This window comes from Globicephala melas, chromosome 9 (genome assembly GCF_963455315.2).
Source record: "Globicephala melas chromosome 9, mGloMel1.2, whole genome shotgun sequence".
NCBI lineage: Eukaryota > Metazoa > Chordata > Mammalia > Artiodactyla > Delphinidae > Globicephala > Globicephala melas.
The window spans coordinates 55,473,047-55,494,483 of NC_083322.1; the positions used below are offsets into that span (position 1 = coordinate 55,473,047).

The window sequence follows — 21,437 nt, forward strand, 5'->3', positions numbered from 1 at the left end:
TTTCAAGTTAAATTCCCTCCAGTATGATGGGATTGATTTGGTTCTTACATGTAATAGATTAATTCCTAATATTTTTTACACTAGCCCACTTACTGAGCATTTTATACCCCAGAGATAAGTCCAAAACATTGCATGACAATGCGTTAAAACACTGTGACTTCAACAATCATTATTTTTTATCACTGTAGATTTCAGAAGAAAAGTGTTGTGATTTTTCCTTGAAATCTCTAATAGAAACATACAGGAAAATAGAATTTTAAGATATTTTGTGAAATGCTTAGGATAGGAAAATTTCTTATGCCATATGAATAGAAATGCCTGCTTCTCAATCATTTTGTTATTTGTTCCCATCTGAGTTATTACAACAGCCCTCGGCATCTGTACTTCAATGTGCACAGGCACAAGTTCCAGGCCGCCGGCTGGTGCTTCACAGGATGTGCCCGTGATAACCACCAAGAGTTGTAGTCTTATTTGTGCCTTTCATTGTGTGGATCTCAAGCTTAGCTCCAATGTCCGTATGCATGTTTATTGCAGCCACTGATCTCATTTTTCTTCCCTTTTTAGTCCTCAAATATTGTTGCTTACCTATTATGAATTGAAATCTGAGACTTATTGAAGTTTGGTCATAATTTTAAAAGTTATAGTTAGTAAATCACTAAAGAGTAAAATCTTGGAATCTAAATATTACATGATAATACAAATTTGGGTGTTTTTTTTTTCTTTTTTTTAAGGCTGAAACAAAAACTCCATAGGAGAAAAGTGTTCATGTGCTTGGCTCTTGGGCTGAGTAGTAGTATCTCAGCCCTGGACTATGGGCATAGTTCCTAGGTCATCACCTTAGCAACAGTATGTTACTGCCTTGTCAATCATTATCCCCTTCTCTCTAGAATAGATTTCTTTATAGAAAGATGTAAGTGGCTCTTTCTACATTATTACATGACTGTCATTATTTTAGGAACTGGGAGTAGTCGTACTTCTTAAAGAAAGATGGACCAGAAAAGTTTCCCAAATTTAGCTCTCTGTTGCACTTAGGACTGACAGGTGGCTGACAAACTTAGTGATGGCAAAACTTTTGAAGAAATTCTTCTTCTTTTGTCTTTAAAACTGTAATTTGAAAATATTCCTGATCAGACTATATATCATCTCTTAGCCAGCCGTTGCATAATGGCCTAGCCTGCACGAGGCATCAGTTTACAGACAGGCTGAGAGAGATATTCATGAAGGAGTGAAGAAAATACAATATAGAGAAGGATAGTTACTAGATGAGACAGTCCAGTTCTCCTGGGCTTCTTATGTGCTTGCTCAGGGTGCTAAGACTGCAAGCCCTGACAAGAGTTTTGCCTGGACCACTCCTCAGGATTTATGTAGTAAGCTTGAGGACAAAGAGCAGGCTTGCTGTTGACGCGTTGGATTCCTCACATTGTTCCACGGCTGCGACACAAACCCCCTGCACACTTGGCATTCATCTAGACCCATTGTGTTGCCCCTGTGGAACTGGGGTCTTGAGGAACTGGCACAAGTATGCTGACATGCATTCTGCGTGCTGTGCCCTGAGTGATAAAGGTCTTTGCCTCTGACCCAGGGTCTTGTGTCTTCTGTCAGCATCCACGAAACTCTGACAGGCTAACTTACTGGATAAAATCAAATCCCAGACCTGACAATTTTGGCAGCGAGGAATGGAATGCTGAAAGAGACATGATTTTGTAGAAGAGGAACCGTTGGGCCAGGTTTGAGAATGTAAGACTCCCTGGAATCTGTCTGGTAGTGAATGCTCTCACTCAAGAGATAGCTAAGAGGTGGGGGAAGGATAAGGGCTCCCGCTGTCCTACCTTTTACTGAACAGGAGTTGAGCTAATGTTTACAGGCTTAACGAAAAGAAGTAGAGTTGAAACAAGCTGTCCTGTGGGAATGGTGCCTTGATTGTTGCTAACTCCTGCAGGCAGACAGGAAGGAAAGTTTTCATGACAAAACAGCAATTCTTGTGGCCCTACCTGAAAGGCAGTATGGCTGTGGCTGCTGAATCAGGGAGCCCCCAGATGTGAACTAAACGGCATCAGCAGTAAGAACCGTGCTCTTTGATTGAGAACTTTGAGTGGACCAAAAACATGAGAAGTTCATGTGGTTGGGCTACAAGCAGTCCAGCACTGTTCAGATGCAAAAGTGACTGCAAAGCCTTGCCCACAAGTGCAGATCAGGCTACCCTTATGCCCTGGCCCATGACCCCTGACCCCTGACGGCAGTGAGGATGTGAGGATGAAGCGCTGGGTGCAGGAGGGACAGAAGGTGCCAAGGACTCCAGGTAATTGCGGAGGTGTATGTGGGGAAGAAAGAAGCCCGTGGGCCCTGTTCTCTCTGCATGTTGACGTGCGTCACCACTGTGTTGTAGGAGAAGTATTTGCGCCAGTGTTCAGGCACTGGCCCTGGAGCGAGGGGCTAAGGGGGGAATAACAGGCCAACAATTAAGTGTACTCCCCACAGACCTGCCTCCCCCATCTCTTGGGCTCCTTACCCTCTCAGCTGAGGGACAAGGTGATCCGGCATCCTTTTGCCACCTGATGTATGTAGCTCGTGACTCACGCACTTTAGACTATTCAGCCGGGAGAAAGGAATTTGGACACACTCCATAGAGGGGAAGGGAGGCTTCCCTTGTGGGTGGGGCCCTTTGGCTGATTGAATATAATGCAGCTCCCAAATCTGAATGTTTAATAGAATTGACGATTATGTGCCCACAGTTACCTGTCTCATAATTATCGGTGGGGCATCTCCCAGTAGGGACTGCTACATGTAGAGAGGTTAGAGTGGAGTATAAATCACTCGCCAGTCTGCCTCTTTGTCCCCTCTCTGGTGGTCCAACAGAAACAATGTAGAATTCCAAGAGGAGAAAGTAAAAATCATTCCATGTGTTAAAGACTTGGTGGCAGCACAAGTGCTCAAGCCATTTCCCAGCACAACACTGCCACCTGCCTGACGCAGCCACCTAGTACACCATTTTGGAGAAAGGCAGCTATTAACTGGCTCTTAGGCTCTTCTTGAAACTGAATGCCTGACCCATGGAAGCCTTGGGACTCACTGATGTGACATCTCCACTTCAGGGTGGGTCACCTGGCACTGGAGAATTAACATGGGCCCAACAGGCCTTGCAAGTCAAACAAATGGTATATTAGAGATCACAGCTAGCCTGACTGTAGCAGCAAGTATCTTAATTCTACATGAAAAATTAGTAGCTACCTTTGGGGGATATTTTGTGTATATCTTCACTGCCTAAAGCAAAGCCACTGGCTTAGTGGGAGGTGGGGGGGTGTCTCAGTTCACAGACTGCCCGGGTTTCGTTCAATTGCTTGGCAGCAACTTTACCAAATCCCAGCAACATTTTCTTATAGCTATAGATAATTCTAAAATTTAGAAATATTCTAAAAATATGGAAAGGCAAAGGAACTAAAACAGCTAAAACTATTTTGGAAAAGAAAAAGTACACTTGATACCAAAAGCATGATCCATAAAAGAAAAAATTGATAAATTGGACGTCATCAAAATTTAAAGCTTTGTCTGCAGAAGACCTAATGAAGAAGGTGAAAAGACAAGCTACAGACTGGGAGGAAATATTTGCAAACCACACGTATAGAATATATAAAGAACTCTCAAAACTAAACAAAAGACAGACAATCCAATATAAAATGGACAAAAGACATGAAGAAACATTTCACCAAAGAGGATGTATGGCAAACAAATAAGCACATGAAAAGTTGTTTAACATCACTATCCATTAGGAAATACAAATTTAAATCACAGCAAGACACTACACGCCTATCGGGATGGCTAAAATGATTAGTAGCATCAACACCAAATGCTGCCAAGGTTGCAGAGAAGCTGGGTCATTCATACACTGCCTGTGGGAATGTAAAGTGATACAGCCACCCTGGAAGATAGTTGAGTAGTTTCTTTAAAAACTAAGCATATACTAACCATATGACCGAGCATTTGCACTCCTAGACATTTATCACAGAGAAGTGAAAATTTAGGTCCACAAAAACCTGCACACAATTGTTCATAGCAGCTTTATGCCAAAAACTGGAATCTACCAAAATGTCCTGTAGTAAGGGAATGATTAACTGTGATATATCCATGCAATGGAATACTACTCAGCAATAAAAGGGAGTGAACTAGTGACACAAATTCCAACAACTTGGATGGATCTCAAGGGCATTATGCTGAGTGAAAAAAATCCAATCTCAAAATGTCACGTCCTGTATGATTTCATCCATTTAACATTTTTTAAATGACAATAATAGTGATGGAAACAAATTAGTGGTTATCAGGAGTTAGGGATGTTGGGGGGAAGAGAGGTGTATGTGTGTGGCTATAAACGGGTAGAAAAAGGGACATTTTTGTGGTGATGCAACTGTCTGTATCTTGGTTACAATGGGGGTTACATGAATTTACATGTGATAAAATGACAGAAATATACATCCATATTGTACACAATGTCAGTATCCTGGTTTTGATATTGTACATTATGTAAGAGATAACCATTGGGGGTAACTGGGTAAAGAGTACACATGGCCTCTCTGAATTATCTTTGCAACGTCCTGTGAATCTATAATTCAAAACAAAATTTTAAAAAATGAAATGATAGCAGGCTAAATTTGGTGTGTGTCGTATGTTTGCTGACCCTTGCTTTACAGCAACAATCAGATAAATGTTATCTTAGTGCATTACAAGCTATCAATAGTGCTACGACTTGGAAACCATTGATGACATCTTCAGCAGTTGATTGATCTGTTTCAAGGAATTTGATTAAGCAAAAGATACTGAAACTGCCAACATTCGTCTTGATAGTAATGTCAAACATATGCCACAGCATTTTGGCCATTGATATTCTTTGAACCTATGAGTGCAAAGTGGCATACTGATTTTAAAAAGGCCATGGCTAACTGCTTACTAGCCTTTAACATGAGTAGTTTCACTAGGGTCCACTTGTGTATAGATAGATTTGCTCAGCAAACCATGCCTAAAGCTGGATGAGGGAATACCCATTTGGGATAAGAAAAAAAGTAACTTATAGGCCCAGGATTTGTGAGCATTATAGAAAGTATAACCTAAATTTTTCTATGGATTCTTTTTCTTTAAGTTTCGATTGCCCCATTATGGACATCTTGGATTGATTTACAGATGTGCTACCCATCACTGGATTTGGGACCACTCCTGACAGATTTTCAAATCATGGACTCTCTTCTCAAAAGGTGAATTTCTGTCACTGAGAACAAAGTAATCTACTCATTTGATAGACTGACCGTAAAAGGTATGTCTTTCTCAGAGTCCTTACTAAATGCAGAAATCAAAAGTTTGTCGTAGAAGCAGTAGAATTTCTTTTAATCAAGTCAGCACTGCTATATGATGGCACATACAGTAGACTCACAGTGGGCTGTGTGTGGCTGGGAGCATTGCTGAGACAAGAGAAATGCCTAATGTGGTGTGGGGATGGCAGAAACTTCAATGGAGAAACAGATTGGCCAGTGTGTCCCTATTATATGCAGGAAGGTTGTCTTGATGCCAAAAGAATATGCAAAATCTCAAGCTTCCCAGCTGAATTTGCTTTCTTGTATGGAATTAATTCACCATGACTTTGGCAGGTGTATGTACAGATGGTGATGTTTTTTAAGATATCCTGACCCAGGAGCTTTAGAGGGTCCTCCTAGATTTTTTGCTGGGTGGCTGAAAAGTCCCTTTCTCTTCCACTTGCTCACATTTCAGAGGTTACGCCCATCTTCAGGATTTTACTGGTAGTAATAAGAGATCATAAACACAATAAAGAAACTCTACTAAAATAGTGGAGATATGGCTAATCTGAAATATGTAATCAAAAAGTCAGGTAGATGTATGTGACTATATTGTTTGTACTTAAGTCCATATGTCTTACTTGAGATCTGTATGTTCAGTTAAATTTTGAAATAAAGCTCTATGATAAATACTAGAGAGACCAGAAGAGTTCATCTAATTTCCCCATCCTCCCCCCTGCACAATTCATCCATGCTGGAAATGGCCCCTTCTTACCTTCCTGCCAGACACTGAAGTGGTTCAGACCCAAAAGGCTCCCCTTGGAGCACACAGATAGTTTGGGATAGAAACAGAGATCTCCCAAGATAGAATTTACTTCTCCAGTCTGACTCTGGAATCCAAGAGAAAGGCAGAATTCTTTATAGTTTCTCTTACTCTTAAAAAAAGTCAGATGCCAAAATATTCCCACCAAATGTCCAAATCAAGAGAAGAGGATGGAGTAAATATGGGTTTCAGTAATCAGTTTTATTCACGTAGAGGGATGTTGCTTACAGCTTTAAATAGTGCCTGGAAAACTTCCACAAAGTAATGAGCATCTTACAAATGTTTGTAAATATGTAGTTATGTAGCTCACCTTTTGAATTTATAAAAATCAGAAACGTCCGCCAGAAAGTTTTGCAATGTGACAGTGGAACTAAAAATATCTAACAGCTACAGCTAACATTTACTGAATGCTCACTGTCATTTGACAAAAAAATTAAGTATTTTAAAATAGAAGGGCTTATGGTGTGGTAACCTCTGTATGTCTTCACAGACATCCCTCCTTCCCTCTTTTCAGCACGAGCCAGGCTTGGCCGTATGACTACCGTCCCAGTCCAATCAGTTGCAAAATAAAAAGGAAAAGGTTGATTATGTCCATGTAGATGTTCAGGGCAGCAAAAACATACTCTTCAGGGTCCAGGTCAGAATGATGATGGCGCCCTCCCACCATCACCTCCCATCCATCACCAAGTACTTAAAGAAAAGAAAGAAGAATTAGCTACTTAAGTTGTACATTTCTATCAAATAAGTATCCTAAAATTATCTGGAAAAATTATTTCCCATCAGTAAATACATCACAGAGAGTAAATTTGTGGCTATAGATATTATTCTTACAGCCTCAATCATTCATGATGTCCCCAAGTTTATGCTTTATCTATTAAAGCAAGTGTTTCATTCTCCTGAAGCCAGTGGGACCAAATATGTGAGCCTTACTTTCCTTTCCTTCCAAGTCCAGAAAGCTCTGTGCCTTTAGCCAATGATGTAGACCAGGTGGGCAGATTGGACACAGAGAGAAACTACAAAATGCCCTGTGTTTGTGATTTTCCCACGTGTTCTCACTGAAAAAAAGAATGAAAATAAAGATGGTTCCCCAACATTTAGATTCACCCACAGCAATAATTCTGAACTTTCCTTTGGGTGATAGCATTTTTCAAAACTTGACATTGGAGATGGCTTTGTGACGATGTCAGTATTTCAAAATAGAATGAGAAGACTCATATGGTTAAATAAACCCCAATTAAATGTTTTAGCTCAGCTGCAGTAGGTAAAATTATGAGCTTCTAAAGCATCAAGAAAAAAAGTCAGAGAGCCCTCTCACCCTTGTGTTTGTTGCAAAGTGAGCAGATGTGGGCAGCACAAGTGCATTAGAAGGAGGAAAAGAAAACAAGCTGCTCCTCAGGTCTTTATATCCAGCCTGTAGACTAAGAGTCTAGTGCTGTGAGGCAGACGCATCAGACAGGTCAACCCTGGCATTACAAAGAATTCTTGGGGTTTTAAAGACTCTTTAAAATAATCCATTTTAGAACAACATCCACTACAGGGAAACCTGTCCCAAGTAATTCAGGTATCAGCTCTCCCTGTGTCCTGGTTCCCACTCAGCCTTCTAAGAATGAGGAGAAAGGGAGGAAAGAAACAGGAGGAAAAGAATGGGGCACCTTCTGGGTAGCCTCGTATCAGTTCATGATAGATGTCATCTCATGTAATATGGGAATGACCCAGTTGAGGCAGGTGAGGTTAACAGAGCCTCCAAGAAGGGAAGATCACACTGTAGCAGGTGGCAGAGAAGAGAGTCAAACCCAAGTCTGGGGGTTGCCAAAGCGGCTGCTTCACCTGGACCACTAAGTCCCTTCCCACTTATCCTCCCTCTCCCTATGTCTGATTCCAATAACTCTGTGGCAGAAAAAGCTAGAATGACCAACCATTCCAGTTTGCCCAGGACTTTTGTGTGTCTTCAGAAACCCCTCAGTCCCAGGGAAATGAGGACAGTTGGTCATCCTTTAAAAAAGGCCTCCAGCAGCTGAGCTTCCAGCCTTGCTCTTAGCCTCCATCTGTCACCCTGGAGTCCTTCTGTGGAAAAGTGCTTTTCTTTCTTCCTCCCCTCCAAGAACCCCTGACTTTATCTTATTTCTTCTTACAAGAGAGATAATGACTCCTAATCATTTCATGTATTGGCGGTTAGGAGTGCACCTCTCAGGTGAGGTTATATGTTTGAAGGCAGACAGGAAAGTGGGAGAGTAAGGTGAGATGGGATCCAGCTGTCTTCCCCCCAACCCCAGGGGAAGAGGGCTCAGGACACCATGCAAGAGACAGACAGCCCACAGGGAAGCCCTGGTCAGGATTAGAAGCCCCAGGAGCATCTGAGGGTTCAATAAGCAATTATCACAAGGTTGTAGGATGCAAAGTTACTATACAACAGTCAATTACTTTCCTATATGCAGCAATGTATAAGTGAAATTGGAAATTAAAAACACAATACCATTCACATTAGCATCCAAAAAACTTAAATACTTAGGTATAAGTAACAAAATATGTACAAGAACTATATGAGGAAAACTATAAATCTCTGATGAATGAGATCAAGGAAGAACTAAATAAATGGAGAGACATTCCATGTTCGTGGATAGGAAGACTCACTATTTACAAAATATCAGTTCTTCCCAACTTGATCTATAGATTCAACACAATCCCAATCAAAATCCCAGCAAGTTATTTTGTGGATATTGACAAACCACATGGAGAGACAAAAGACCCAGAATAGCCAATACAATACTGAAGGAAAAGAACAAAGTTGGAGGACTGATGCTACCAGACAACAAGATTTACTATAAAGCTACAGTAATCAAGATAGTGTGGTATTGGTGAAAAGATTAAACAAATAGATCAACAGGACAGAATAAAGAACAAAGGCAATACAACGGAGTAAACATAGTCTCTTCAACAAATGGTGCTGAAACAACTGGACATCCACATGCCAAAAACATGAATCTAGACACAGATCTTACACCTTTCACAAAATAACTCATAATGAATCATAGACTTAAATGTAAAACATAAAACTCCTAGAAGATAACATAGGAGAAAACCTAGATGACCTTGGGTGTGGTGATGATTTTTTTAGATATGACACCAAAAGTATGATCCATGAAAGAAAGAGTGGATAAACTAGACTTCATTAAAATTAAAAATGTCTGCTCTGTGAAAGACAGTGTGAAGATAATGATAATACAAGCCACAGACTGGGAGAAAATATTTACAAAAGAAATATCTGATAAAGGACAGTTCTCCTAAATATACAAAGAACTCTTAAAACTCAACAATAAGAAAACAAACAACTTGATTACAAAATGGGCCCAAGAACTTAACAGACACTTCACCAAAGAAGATATACAAATGGCAAGTAAGCATATGAAAAGATGCTCTACATCATATATCATCAGGGAAATGCAAATTAAAATTACAATAAGGGCTTCCCTGGTGGCGCAGTGGTTGAGAGTCCACCTGCCGATGCAGGGGACACAGGTTCGTGCCCCGGTCCAGGAAGATCCCACATGCCACGGAGCGGCTGGGCCCGTGAGCCATGGCCACTGAGCCTGTGCGTCCGGAGCCTGTGCTTCGCAACGGGAGAGGCCACAACAGTGAGAGGCCGGCGCACCACAAAAAAAAAAAAAAAAAAAATTACAATAAGATACCACTACACACCTATTAGAATGGCCAAATTCTGGAACACTGACAATACCAAATGCTGGTGAGGACATGGAGCAACAGGAACTCTCATACACTGCTAGTGAGAATACAAAGTATTACAACCACTTTGGAATACAGTCTTACAAAACTAAACATACTCTTACTGTATGATCCAGTGAACATGCTCCTTGGTATCTACCCAAAGGAGTTGAAATCATCTGTCCGCACAAAAACCTGCACATGGATGTTTATAGCAGATTTATTCATAATTGCCAAAACTTGAGAGCAAACAAGATTCACCTCAGTAGGTGAATGAATAAATTAACTGTGGTGGTGGAATATTATATCAAGATGGTGGAATATTATTCAACACTAAAAAGAAATGACCTACCAAGCCATGAAAAGACATGGAGGAATCTTAAGTGCAAACACTAAGTAAAAGAAGCCAATTTGAAAAGGCTTAATATTGTATGATTCCTACTCTATGACATTCTGGAAAAGGCAAAACTTGGAAACAGTAAGAAAATTAGTGGTTGCCAGGGCTTGGGGATGGGGAGGGATCAACTGGTAGAACAAAGAGGATTTTTTGAGCAGTGAAAATATTCTGTATGATATTAAAATGATGGACACATATCATTATACATTTGTCCAAACCCATAGAATGTACAACACCAAGAGTGAGCCTTAATGTAGACTACGGACTTTGGGTGATTATGATATGTCAATGTAGGTTCATCCATTGTAATAAATGTACCACTTTGGTGGGGGATATTGATAATGGGGAAGGCCATGCGTGTATGGAGGCTGGAGTATATGGGAAATCTCTGTACTCTTCTTTTGGTTTTACTAAGAACCTAAAACTGCTCTAAAAAGAATTGTCTTTATAAAAAATAAAAAGGAGGAGGAGGAGGACAAGAAGACAGAGGAAGGAGCAAGTGACCTGGGGAGCTTTCCAGTAAATTACTGACTCCACTTGACTCCAGGCCTAGCAGAGGGCTTAGGGCCCCATCAATGCACATACCATACTCTTTGTCAAAGAAAGGGAGAAATGCGCTTACGAGTGAGAAGATCACAGTACCAAGTCCAGCATACAATAGATGCAACCACTGCAAAAAGAAAGGAAACAACTGTATATTAAGAGTAAGACTTGGAACAACTCAGGGGATCACTTAGGTCACTGCTGTTAGATAAGATATTAAGAAAGTCAAAGCTGTGGAGAGAATCTTTTCTTGAACATAGTGAACAGCATCCACTCAATTCCATTCAGCAAGCCCCATCCACATAGTTCTTCAAGAGAATGTGCCCTCCCCTCAGCTCAGGGAACATAGTGACTCTCACACAGCCTTGCTAGAGCTGATTGACAAGAGGTGGATGATAACACTCCAACAGCAGTGAATCTCTTGACCGACCAAGAGCCTCTTCCCTGTGACCAGGATCAAACAGATGCTCTAGGCCAGTCAGAAATCAATTCTCAGGATAGAGGAATCCAGGCGGCAGTTCTATCATTAGCTAGTGCTGGAGATATTACTACACAAGCAGAGATGGCCAATCACCTCAGTTCAAGAAAGGGAGGTGGGGTTTCCTTTTCCATGAATTCTGGCTCTTCTTCCCACCTAGGAGCTCCATGAGAGTCTCTGGGTCTTTGCCTTGACCTAGTCTGAGGGGTGTGTGTTCCTTGCAACCAGAACAACCCTGATCAGAATATGTGACAAATTGGCCTAAATGCCAAAGGGTTTGGCTGTAGAAGAGCAAAAGGAAGTGGTGTATAACATCTGAGAAGCATAATGGCGTTCACTCTTTAGGAGGAGAAAGCTAGTCCTAGAGGCATGGGGAGCACTCTGCTAACCAGGGAACGTTCTGGAGGAAAGAGAGAAATCAGGAGTCAGTGACACAGAGAGGGAGGCACAGTGTTTCCAGACTGAGCTAGGTGTAAGAAAACAGCTGACAACTGGAGTCTGAAGGATTCAAAATTGCCAGAGTCCAGCAAGGTTGGACATACTTAGAACAAGGGTCTGTCACCCCAAGATCCTCTGAGGGGAGGGCAGCTGTCGCCTAGGGTCGGAGCTCAATCTTCATGCCCAGACCTCCTGTCAGTGGTCCCCTACCACAACTGGTGCAGCAGGTGGCCTCACAGACCTCCAGCTACGGGGAGGGGCATGTAACTGACCAGGGTCCGGTGGCTGTGTGGTGCAACCCACTGTAGTTTGCTCCTGGGTCACGCTTCACCGTCTCAGGTGGGGGCAGCAGGACCTTCCTGGGAGACCCCGGACTGCTGTAATGGTCCACGTTAGCTCCAGGAGCCCCTGACGGCACCACATCCAGAGTGCTCCCACCTTCCTTCCCTCTCCTGAACCTGGGGTCACATATGCTGTCGTGGTCTGACAGCTCTCCCAGCCTTCGTTGCCGCCACACTTTTCTCCCACAGACATTTCTCCTATCACAGTCCTTGCAAGTTTCACCCATCTGGTGTCTGCTTCTCAGAGGATCCAGACCAACAACACAACCAGCACTTCACCCTATATTCTAACAATTCTCTGAGGTTTACAAAGGGGATCCCACTTACATATGATCGTATGAAGATTAAGAGAATTCCATAGATAATAAGTACGAAGAGTAAAACAAACAGCATTCCATTTAGCAAGGTGAAACCGCACTGAGGAAACAACACAAAACCAATTAAATTATCATCCATAAGCAATTTCAAGGTGTTCAGAGATGCATCGTGTACCCGCTAGACAGAAACTGGCCCATTTGCTAATCATTTCCCCTGGCTAATCCCAAGAACCATGGAAATCCATTAGCCCCTAAGCACTGAAAAATGCTACATAAAAAGTGTTGTATTTCTTCAGGAGGGAGAAAAGGGTAGGATATGGATGAAATAATAGGAGCCACAAATTGATAATTTTTGAAACTAGGTAATGGGCACATGGGAGTTTATTAAAGTATTCTATCTTTGTATCTATATAAAATTTTCCCTAATAAAAAATGTACTGAATAAGCAGGATGTAAATTTGTAAGTATAGTATGGTCATAATCATTCATATTTTTAAAAGCATATGCATAGACTACATTAATGGAATTAAATAGACAAAGATGTTAACTGGGTACCTTTTTCACATTTGTATGTATATATTTCAATAAAAATACATATACTAAGCTTTCAAAAATTACTATTAATTATTCTTTTGTAATCTTAAAATGTATTAATATGCTTTTTGGTTTTGCTTCTATAAATCAGTAACCAAGTCAGCCTAGGGAAGATTAGAATTTTTTTTAAAGAAAGAGGAATATTCATCTTCTGGCCTGAAAAAAGAATGGATTATGAAGCAAAAGAATCCAAGGTATTTTCTTGCAAGAGTGTTTTCCTAATTCCTCTATTTTTCCTATTTCACTCCCTACCCTTACCACACCAAGAGAATAATCTACCAGGTCACCGAGTCTGGTTCTCAGGCCGGAAGCATCAGCAGTGCCTGGGAAATGTAAATTATCGGCCCCCATTGCCAGACATTGTGAAGCAGCAACTCCAGGAGGAGTGAATTCTGTGTTCCACACGCTCTCCGGGTGACTCTGATGCCTGCTAAGAAAGTTTGTCTAGAGCTGTGCTTTCAATACACTTGGCCACTGAGCACTGGAAATGCAGTTAGTTCAAACTGAGATTGCTGCAAGTATAAAATACACACTGGGTTTGAATTTCGAAATAAAGAATGTAAGGTATCTCATTAATATTTTTGCTATACTGATTACATGTCGAAATGATAACACTTCACATATACTGGGTTAAATGAAATATATTATTAAAACTAATTTTACCTGTCTCCTTTTACTTTTTAAACATGGTTACTAGGAAAGCCAGAAGCCTGAAGGCAAGGACTCCATGGAGGTGAGGCCCACAGAAAGCCGAGAGCCCGAGGGAGGAGGGAGAAGAATGGGTCAGGAGGGGCAAAGAAACATATTCACACACTCCCTTATGACAGAAATCTGCTTCAATAATATGTACTTTTGTTTGAAGAGCAAATAAAGTGAGTGATATCGTCACTAGAGCGGTTCCTGCCGTTGCCCATAACACTTCCTCGGCATTATAGAAACTAAAACCAGAGACTGTGATTATTGTTCACATAACATTCAAAGAAAAGCACACACACACACACACACAAATGTGTATCAAAGACTTACACTGACACGGTTCCTAGCAGCAGACCTTGAAGTAAATCAGAATGAATCAGAAGCCTGAATCCCAAGGCCAAAATCCAGAAGAGATGGTTTGAGGTTTGTGCATTCTGGCAGGGTCTAGTGAGCTATTGGGAATATGTATGATCCCAGCGCACAAAGCTACAGGCTATGAATATGGGAAATAAATAACGGAAACAAACATTTCCTTATAGTTCTCCCCAAGACTGACAGAAAAAATTATTTCATGTGTAAATATTTCTTAGAACACAATAGTAACTTTCAACATATTCAGCGACTTAAATATGTATTAATTAGGAATGGGAAACCAAGGTAAAAGCTTTATCTGTAGACCATATTGTCATTAATCAAATAGGGCCATCCACACAGAATCTTAACATTTTATCAGAGCAGGATATGCTATTTCTACTGACGCTCCACCAAAGGTTTCTGTACTGACCTTTCCCATAGTGCTTGGATGAGAATAAAATACTTCAAACCTCAGACGTGGAATGAGGATTGAGACCTCTACCAGGGGATGAGCTGGAGGACACACCTACAAAGTATGGAGCTGCACTGGTAGGTGCCAATCCATGGCTCTGAAGAGGGCTGCACTGGGGCTCCATTGGGTCTGTATGGGGGCCCTATGGGGGCTGGAGGGTTCCCATGGTCCAAATGGAGCCAGGGATGGGGCAGTGAGGGAGAGAGGGAGGGGATGAGAGCCAGAAGGCAGTCAAGCTGGAGGATGAGACCAAAAAGGCTATGAGGATGTGCCCAGGCCCACAGTCAGGCTCCAGGACAGCCAGCAGGCCAGTGAGAACTACAGTCAGCAGTGGCTGCAGGGCCTGAGGACATTCCCCAGCTGGTAGTATGCTCCATCAGAGACAGATCCAGAGACTAGCTGGTCCATGGCAAGAGCCAGGAAAGAACCTTCTAGTCTCTGGGAGTAAATGTGAGGACACATCCTATCCTCAGTGCTAGGACTGCCTGAGAGGCTTTGAACTTCGTCAGCTGGCTAATGACGTCCAGGATTGGAGACTGGAAAAGAACCGGAGTCCCGGGAGTCCCGGATTGCCTCTCTGGATCTCCCAAACCCAGTGGATAAGCCTGATTCTCTACTTTGTTCAACGGACCAAAGTAAGCTGTCTTTATTGACCTTACAGGTTTTTTTTTTTAAGTGCACCTATTCCACGTACACATGATATTTTAACAATGTACTTGCTTTCGACCTTCCCTTTTATAATATTTCTTCTCTTAGGCTGTTACCAGCTTAGAAATAAATAGCAAAACCTTGGCGATGAGAGCTTCCTTTGAGATCAATAACTTTGATCTCTTCTTGAAATAAACATTAGAACTATTGAAAAAGTTAAAAGAAAACATCCAAAAATTTCTGGAAAAATACCTCTCCCCGTCCCATCGTCTCTTCCCCAGGATTCCCAGTGTCTTTCTATGTCTGGCTTTTAACTCCCACCCCTTCTGAGTGTGGTCTCTGCTGTTAAGTGGAGGAACTGGGAGACTCTACTCGCTCACCTGGACAATGAGCAGTGTATCCACACCAACTAAGAAAGGCCCCTCAATGCTCCGTCAGCTGAAGAAATGCCCAAATGTGGGTATCAAAGGGACAGTCTTCTCCAGCGTCATGAGGAAACTGTTCTTCCCGACATATAATTCACACTGGACGCTGTGTGGTACCCACAGAGAACCTCATCCTTGGCCGTGTGTCCTTGCTCACGTTGACCACCAGGAGGCGCAGATCCAAATCTAGGCTCATCACACTCAAATGCGTGGAACTATGCATTTTGCGCACGAATCTCACCTCTGGCTTTATTTTCCTTCCATCAGATTTCCCCACCAATTTATCTTATCTTCTTATATTTTGCATATATATATATATATATATATATATATATATATATATATATATATATACTTTTTTTTTTTTTTTTTTTTTTTTTTTTTTTGCGGTACGCGGGCCTCTCACTGTTGTGGCCTCTCACGTTGCGGAGCACAGGCTCCGGACGCGCAGGCTCAGCGGCCATGGCTCACGGGCCCAGCCGCTCCTCGGCATGTGGGATCTTCCCGGACCGGGGCACGAACCCGTGTCCCCTGCATCGGCAGGTGGACTCTCAACCACTGCGCCACCAGGGAAGGCCTATTTTGCATATTTTATAAGCTACCTCAACTCTGATATGGAACCAGGTGAGGAACAAGTGAATTGGTAAGTAAATCTTCACAGGGAAGGGTGGTCAGCAGTTCATGGGAGCAATCGCAAAGAATCTGACTTTCTTTCCAGAACACTAAATCATACTGAGATTCTGTTCTGGGTTTTCCTAATAGGAGCAAATACTATTGTCAGTGAGTTTCAGAGAGTCCACTGCTTCCAGGAGGCAAGAGGTTTGGCTTGACTGGTATAAACATTTATAAACAGAAACCTCAATTGCAATAGAGTCAGGACACATTGAAATAGAAATAAAATAAATTTTACAAAAATAAGGAAAATTACATTTCTTGCACACAATTTGTGAACTCACTCTCCACAGCAAAATGTGTTTTTTGTCTCTGACAGAGGACAGTCAGGTTAACTGTTCCTGAAATGTAGCCCAGACTCCAGAGTGGGCCTCTCAGAAGCAAGTTTCCTGGCACAGAGGAATAGCCCATGGTCTCCAAATTCTCTAGTTTGTTAAAAGGGTGTGGATTCCAGGTCATAAGTAAGTTTATGACTTCAAAATTCATCCAAGAGAATGTCTCACAAATAATTTCTATCTGTATTATTCCACAGAAATATTTTCCACAATAAATGGAATTAATTTAATAATGTGATGAAAATATATTTCAGAGATGAACGACAACGGATGCTAATGAGGTTTACTTACAAATAATCCCAGAAGAATGTAATTCGCAGGCACCTGGCGGCGGAGCTTCCCACAGCAAGGAAGTATAATAAATACAACAAAAAATGCTGGCCTGGGGATAATTTAAAACCATGTGTTATTTGCTTATATCATATGATATATTATAGGTAGATAGATATAGAGATGTATTATCTGATAATAAGTATTATAAAGTAAACAAAAATGTAGATTATTACCTTTACCTCTTTTTTTTTTTTTTTTTGCTTTTAAAATTAACTTTTCTCATTGCCATCCATACACAGCTTGTGGGTTCTTTTTTCAAATTTTTTATTTTGAAATACTTGTAGATTCACAGGAAACTACAAGGGAACAGAGGTCCTGTGTAACCTTTGCTCAGTTTCCCCCCATATTACATATTTAAAGTAGAATACCCAAACCAGTAATGTAACATTGGTACAGCATGTATATACGTAATGCTATGTCATAGACCTATGATGCAAATCTATGTGCAGATCCATGTAACCAGCACCACAATCAAGATGTGGAACTATCTCATCATTAAGATATCCTACCATCCCATTATGGTAACACACACACACACACGTGCACACACACACACACACACACACCCCTAACTCCCAGCAACCACTAATTTGCTTATTTTCCATCTTTATAATTTTGTCATTTCAAGAATGTTATACCTTGGGACTTCCCTGGTGGCGCAGTGTTTAAGAATTCACCTGCCAATGCAAGGGACATGGGTTCAAGCCCCGGTCCAGGAAGATCCCACATGCTGAGGAGCAACTAAGCCCGTGCGCCACAACTACTGAGCCTGTGCTCTACAGCCCGCGAGCCACAGTTACTGAGCCTGCATGCCACAGCTACTGAAACCTATGTGCCTAGAGCCCGTGCTCTGCAACAAGAGAAGCCACCGCAATGAGAAGCCCATGCACCACAATGATGAGTAGCCCCAACTTGCCGCAACTACAGAAAACCCACGTGTAGCAACAAAGACCCAACACAGCCAAAAATTAATTAATTAATTAATTTAAAAAAAGAATGTTATACCTTTACCTAATTTTTAATAAGGACATCAATCAATAGCTAGTGGAAAAAACTTTTAATTTAATCCAATAATACTTACAAGAGTGCGTAGGTGAACCAGGGATTCTTGACCACCCAAACTCTTAAAGCCTTCCTGGTTAAAAAAATAATAGTTTTACACAATAAGTAGCTTATTTTGCTAACTAGTGTAATATTTAAGTAGACGTTAAACAACCTCATGAGAAGAAAGGGGGGAAACCCTAAATGGTTGACAATGACAGATGGGAAAGGAAACAGTAAAACATAAAACTGTATCTTGCTTCTTAAAATAGATTCACAAAAAAGCACAGTCTTAAGTTGTAAGTGAAATTTGGATAAATGCAAATGTCCTAGTGAAGTTTTAATTTTAAAAAATACTGAGATTGATATGTACCCAAAGCAAAAGTAATCAAATTCTCATATGTTTGTTTGTAAACACAGATTTTCAAAGGATGGGTTTAAGCCGTGACGGATCATAGTCCCTGAAATAACTTCTGCATTTAACAGAGCTCCAGCCTCCAAGGCCTCCATAGTCTCACCTTTCTTCCTTTACCCAATTTTATCTGTGGAAATAGCTTGGCGAAAATAAAAAAGAAAATAGTGCCCAAAATAAGGGAAAATTCTTAGCTTAGGAAGTTAAACTCCAGAAATCTACCAACACCTTCGTCTAGAAGTTGCCTCAGAAAAACAAAGCGACAGAAATATTATATCCTATGAATGATTAAGGAAAAATAGATAATCTTTTAATGATAAAAATTAAATTGAGCTATTCAGTGAGAATTAATATGGGCAGCTTAATACTTAATTTACATCAGTAATAAAGACTTACCAGAAAAGAAACAGGCTGATGATTGCCCCAGTGATCAGCAGCTGAACTGACAGGAGGAAGAACACTTTTACGATGAAAGCTGAGGAGACAGAAAGCTTATTTTTATGACACGATATTCAAAAGTAAAAATATAAATGTAATTACCTATTTTTGACACTTAATGAAAGAAAATTTTCCTCTGATTTTTTTGATGATAGGAAAGGGAGTGCTAATTTAGAGTTGGCCAATAGAGTTACAACAATACAGCTCTGCAGAACTCTCGGAAAAGACTCAGTCCAGACTGTTAGAGGCATTTTATTGAAGATCTGAGGGTTTATCCATGAAAGCCCCCAAATTTTAAAGACCAAACTCAGGGATTTAATTCCTTATTATGGACACCCCATCCTCCTTAGGACCAAAAGTGACCTGAAAGTCTCAGAATGTTGCAAACCCATCATTAGGGATTCAGCTGCACCCCTGCATAGATGGAGCCCAGTGATGCACTCAGAACTACCGAGGGAGAGGGCGTTTACCCCTCTGCAGAGGGACTTGGGCTGCAGGGAGTTTGCAGAGCTTCTCCACCACTTTTCTCTCTATCCTCCCTGCCTTTAGCAACTCCCTTCCCTCCTGCTTGTGCAGAAACTTGATAACCTGACGAATTGTTAAGTATGACCAAGGAGTTCCAAGACAATAGCGTGCCAAAGCAGAGTGCAGAGCATGTTGGCATCTCTGTTTGCTTACTTCCAGCTGACTACACAGGTTTTCCTGGAGCCCTTGGAATATGACACCAGTGATGACCATTTACTTTTTTGTGGCCTTATCCCAGTTTTAAAAGAAAAAAAAAGAAAGAATGCTGCTTAAAGTTGACTTATAGGATTGTCAACTGTGTCCTTCTGCTGGGCAGTTACTGTGCATTTGAAGTGTAACAACAAAGAAATAGGACTGAGCTATCTTAATAAAAATGCCAGAACATATGTGTGCTGCCTACATTAAAATATCCACTTACTTAACATTAAATTCACGTCTAGTATGTATCAAGGACTGTGAGGGAATAGATGTTAAATGTGGTCCAGCCACATAAGACTAGACATATAGATCAACGAAGTAGAATTGAGAGCCCTAAAATAGTCCCTTACATTTGTGGTCAATCCTACAAATATGGTCAATTGATTTCTAACAAACATACTAGAACAATTCAATGGAGAAAGATGAGTCTTTTCAACAACTTGTGCTGGGACAATTGGACATACACGTATAAAATGATGAATTTGGGCCCCTTTCTCATATCATACATACACAAAAGTTAACTAGTTAAACATGGATCATAGACATAAACCTAAGATATAATTCTTGGAAGAAAGCATAGGTGTAAATCTTTGTGAGCATGGATTAGGCAATGATTTTTTTAGATCTGATACCTAAAACACAAGCAAAGAAAAAAAAACAAATAAATTGATTTCATCAAAAGTAAAAGCTTTGTGCTTCAAATGACACCTTCAGAAAGTAAAAGAAAACCCACAAACTGGCAGAAAATATTTGCGTATCATGTATCTGAAAAGGGATCTAATACATAAAGAACACTTACAATCCAATTACAAGAAGACAAGTAAGAATTTAAATTGGGCAAAACCTGTGGAGTGCCCTCCCACATTGACGCTGGGCTTGGCCACATGACATGTTGGCCAGTGAGACATTAGCACTGGTTTGATTAATAGAGACTTGATAAATGCTTACACACTGGGGCTTGTCCATCTGGTCTACCTCTTCTTCGGACCCAGCCCCATGTGATGAGAAGCTCAAGCCACAAGAAAAGAGCCAACAACCAACACAAACTGCCATCCATGTCAGGGAGTCATAATGGCCATTGCAGCCTCAGCTGCCAACTAAGAGCTCCAGAAGGCCTCTTTCCAGCCACAAGGTAGAGGGTGAGGGCCACAGGGAGACAGCAATGAGATTCAAAGTTCACAGTCCATCTTCAAGTTGTCCAGGTCCTAAGAAGGCATAAAGGTGGCAGAGTGTTCACCGGGGACCTAAGCATTTGCCTTGAATTGCCTACCTTCCAACTTCGTATTTCATGAAAGAAAAAAAATTCTCATTTATTTAAGCCACAGTTTTTCGGACTTCTGTTACAGCTGAATGTATTTCCTATACAGAATTAATATGTAGGGCTCTGAATTAGTATTGTTTAAAACTTAAGCCAATATCATGGTATCATCTTGTATGTAGGCAAGAACGTTCAATGACTAATTCACGTTTCCTAAGAAAACCACAAGTTATTCACCATAATATGTGTATCATGAATTTATGAATGCCCTGGAAAACTTGGGGACCATCTGTTATTGCAGCCCTATGTCATGTTTCATGGTAAAGCATGACTGGGAAAAAACTAAAAGCAAAATTAAATCCTACAATCCACCCTGTGTAAACATTTTAAGAGAACTTTTCTCTTCCGAAAAGGTCATTTCTTTATTCTCACCTCTGCGGATAGCTGCTTCTGAGAATGGGCCAGATAAAGGATTGCTGTCCTCTGTGGTGGTCTCTGCTGAAATTTCTACCACATAGGTATCCCCTCGCTCACCAGCTTTGGAGCGTGGATTCCCATGAGTTTGTTGTGGCCCATGAGTTGAAGATGAAATTCCGTAGGACCGAGCAGACTTGCTCTGGATAGTATCATCTACTGCTTTACGAAGCAGATGTTGATGATCTCCAGAACTAAAGTCTATTGGTTCACTGACCTCCAAGTCCAT

At 41.1% G+C, this 21,437-nt stretch overlaps 1 protein-coding gene across 1 annotated transcript; it reads right to left on the bottom strand.

Annotated features, from left to right (window-relative positions):
• Positions 1–6,637: 6,637 nt before the first annotated feature.
• Positions 6,638–21,437, bottom strand: LOC115853710 (protein lifeguard 2-like). Its single transcript, XM_030857305.1, is given in 10 exon segments — positions 6,638–6,774; positions 6,777–6,789; positions 10,839–10,886; positions 12,344–12,433; positions 13,778–13,865; positions 13,954–13,987; positions 16,817–16,911; positions 17,944–17,997; positions 18,712–18,790; positions 21,167–21,437. Coding segments are annotated over 10 exon segments (909 nt in total).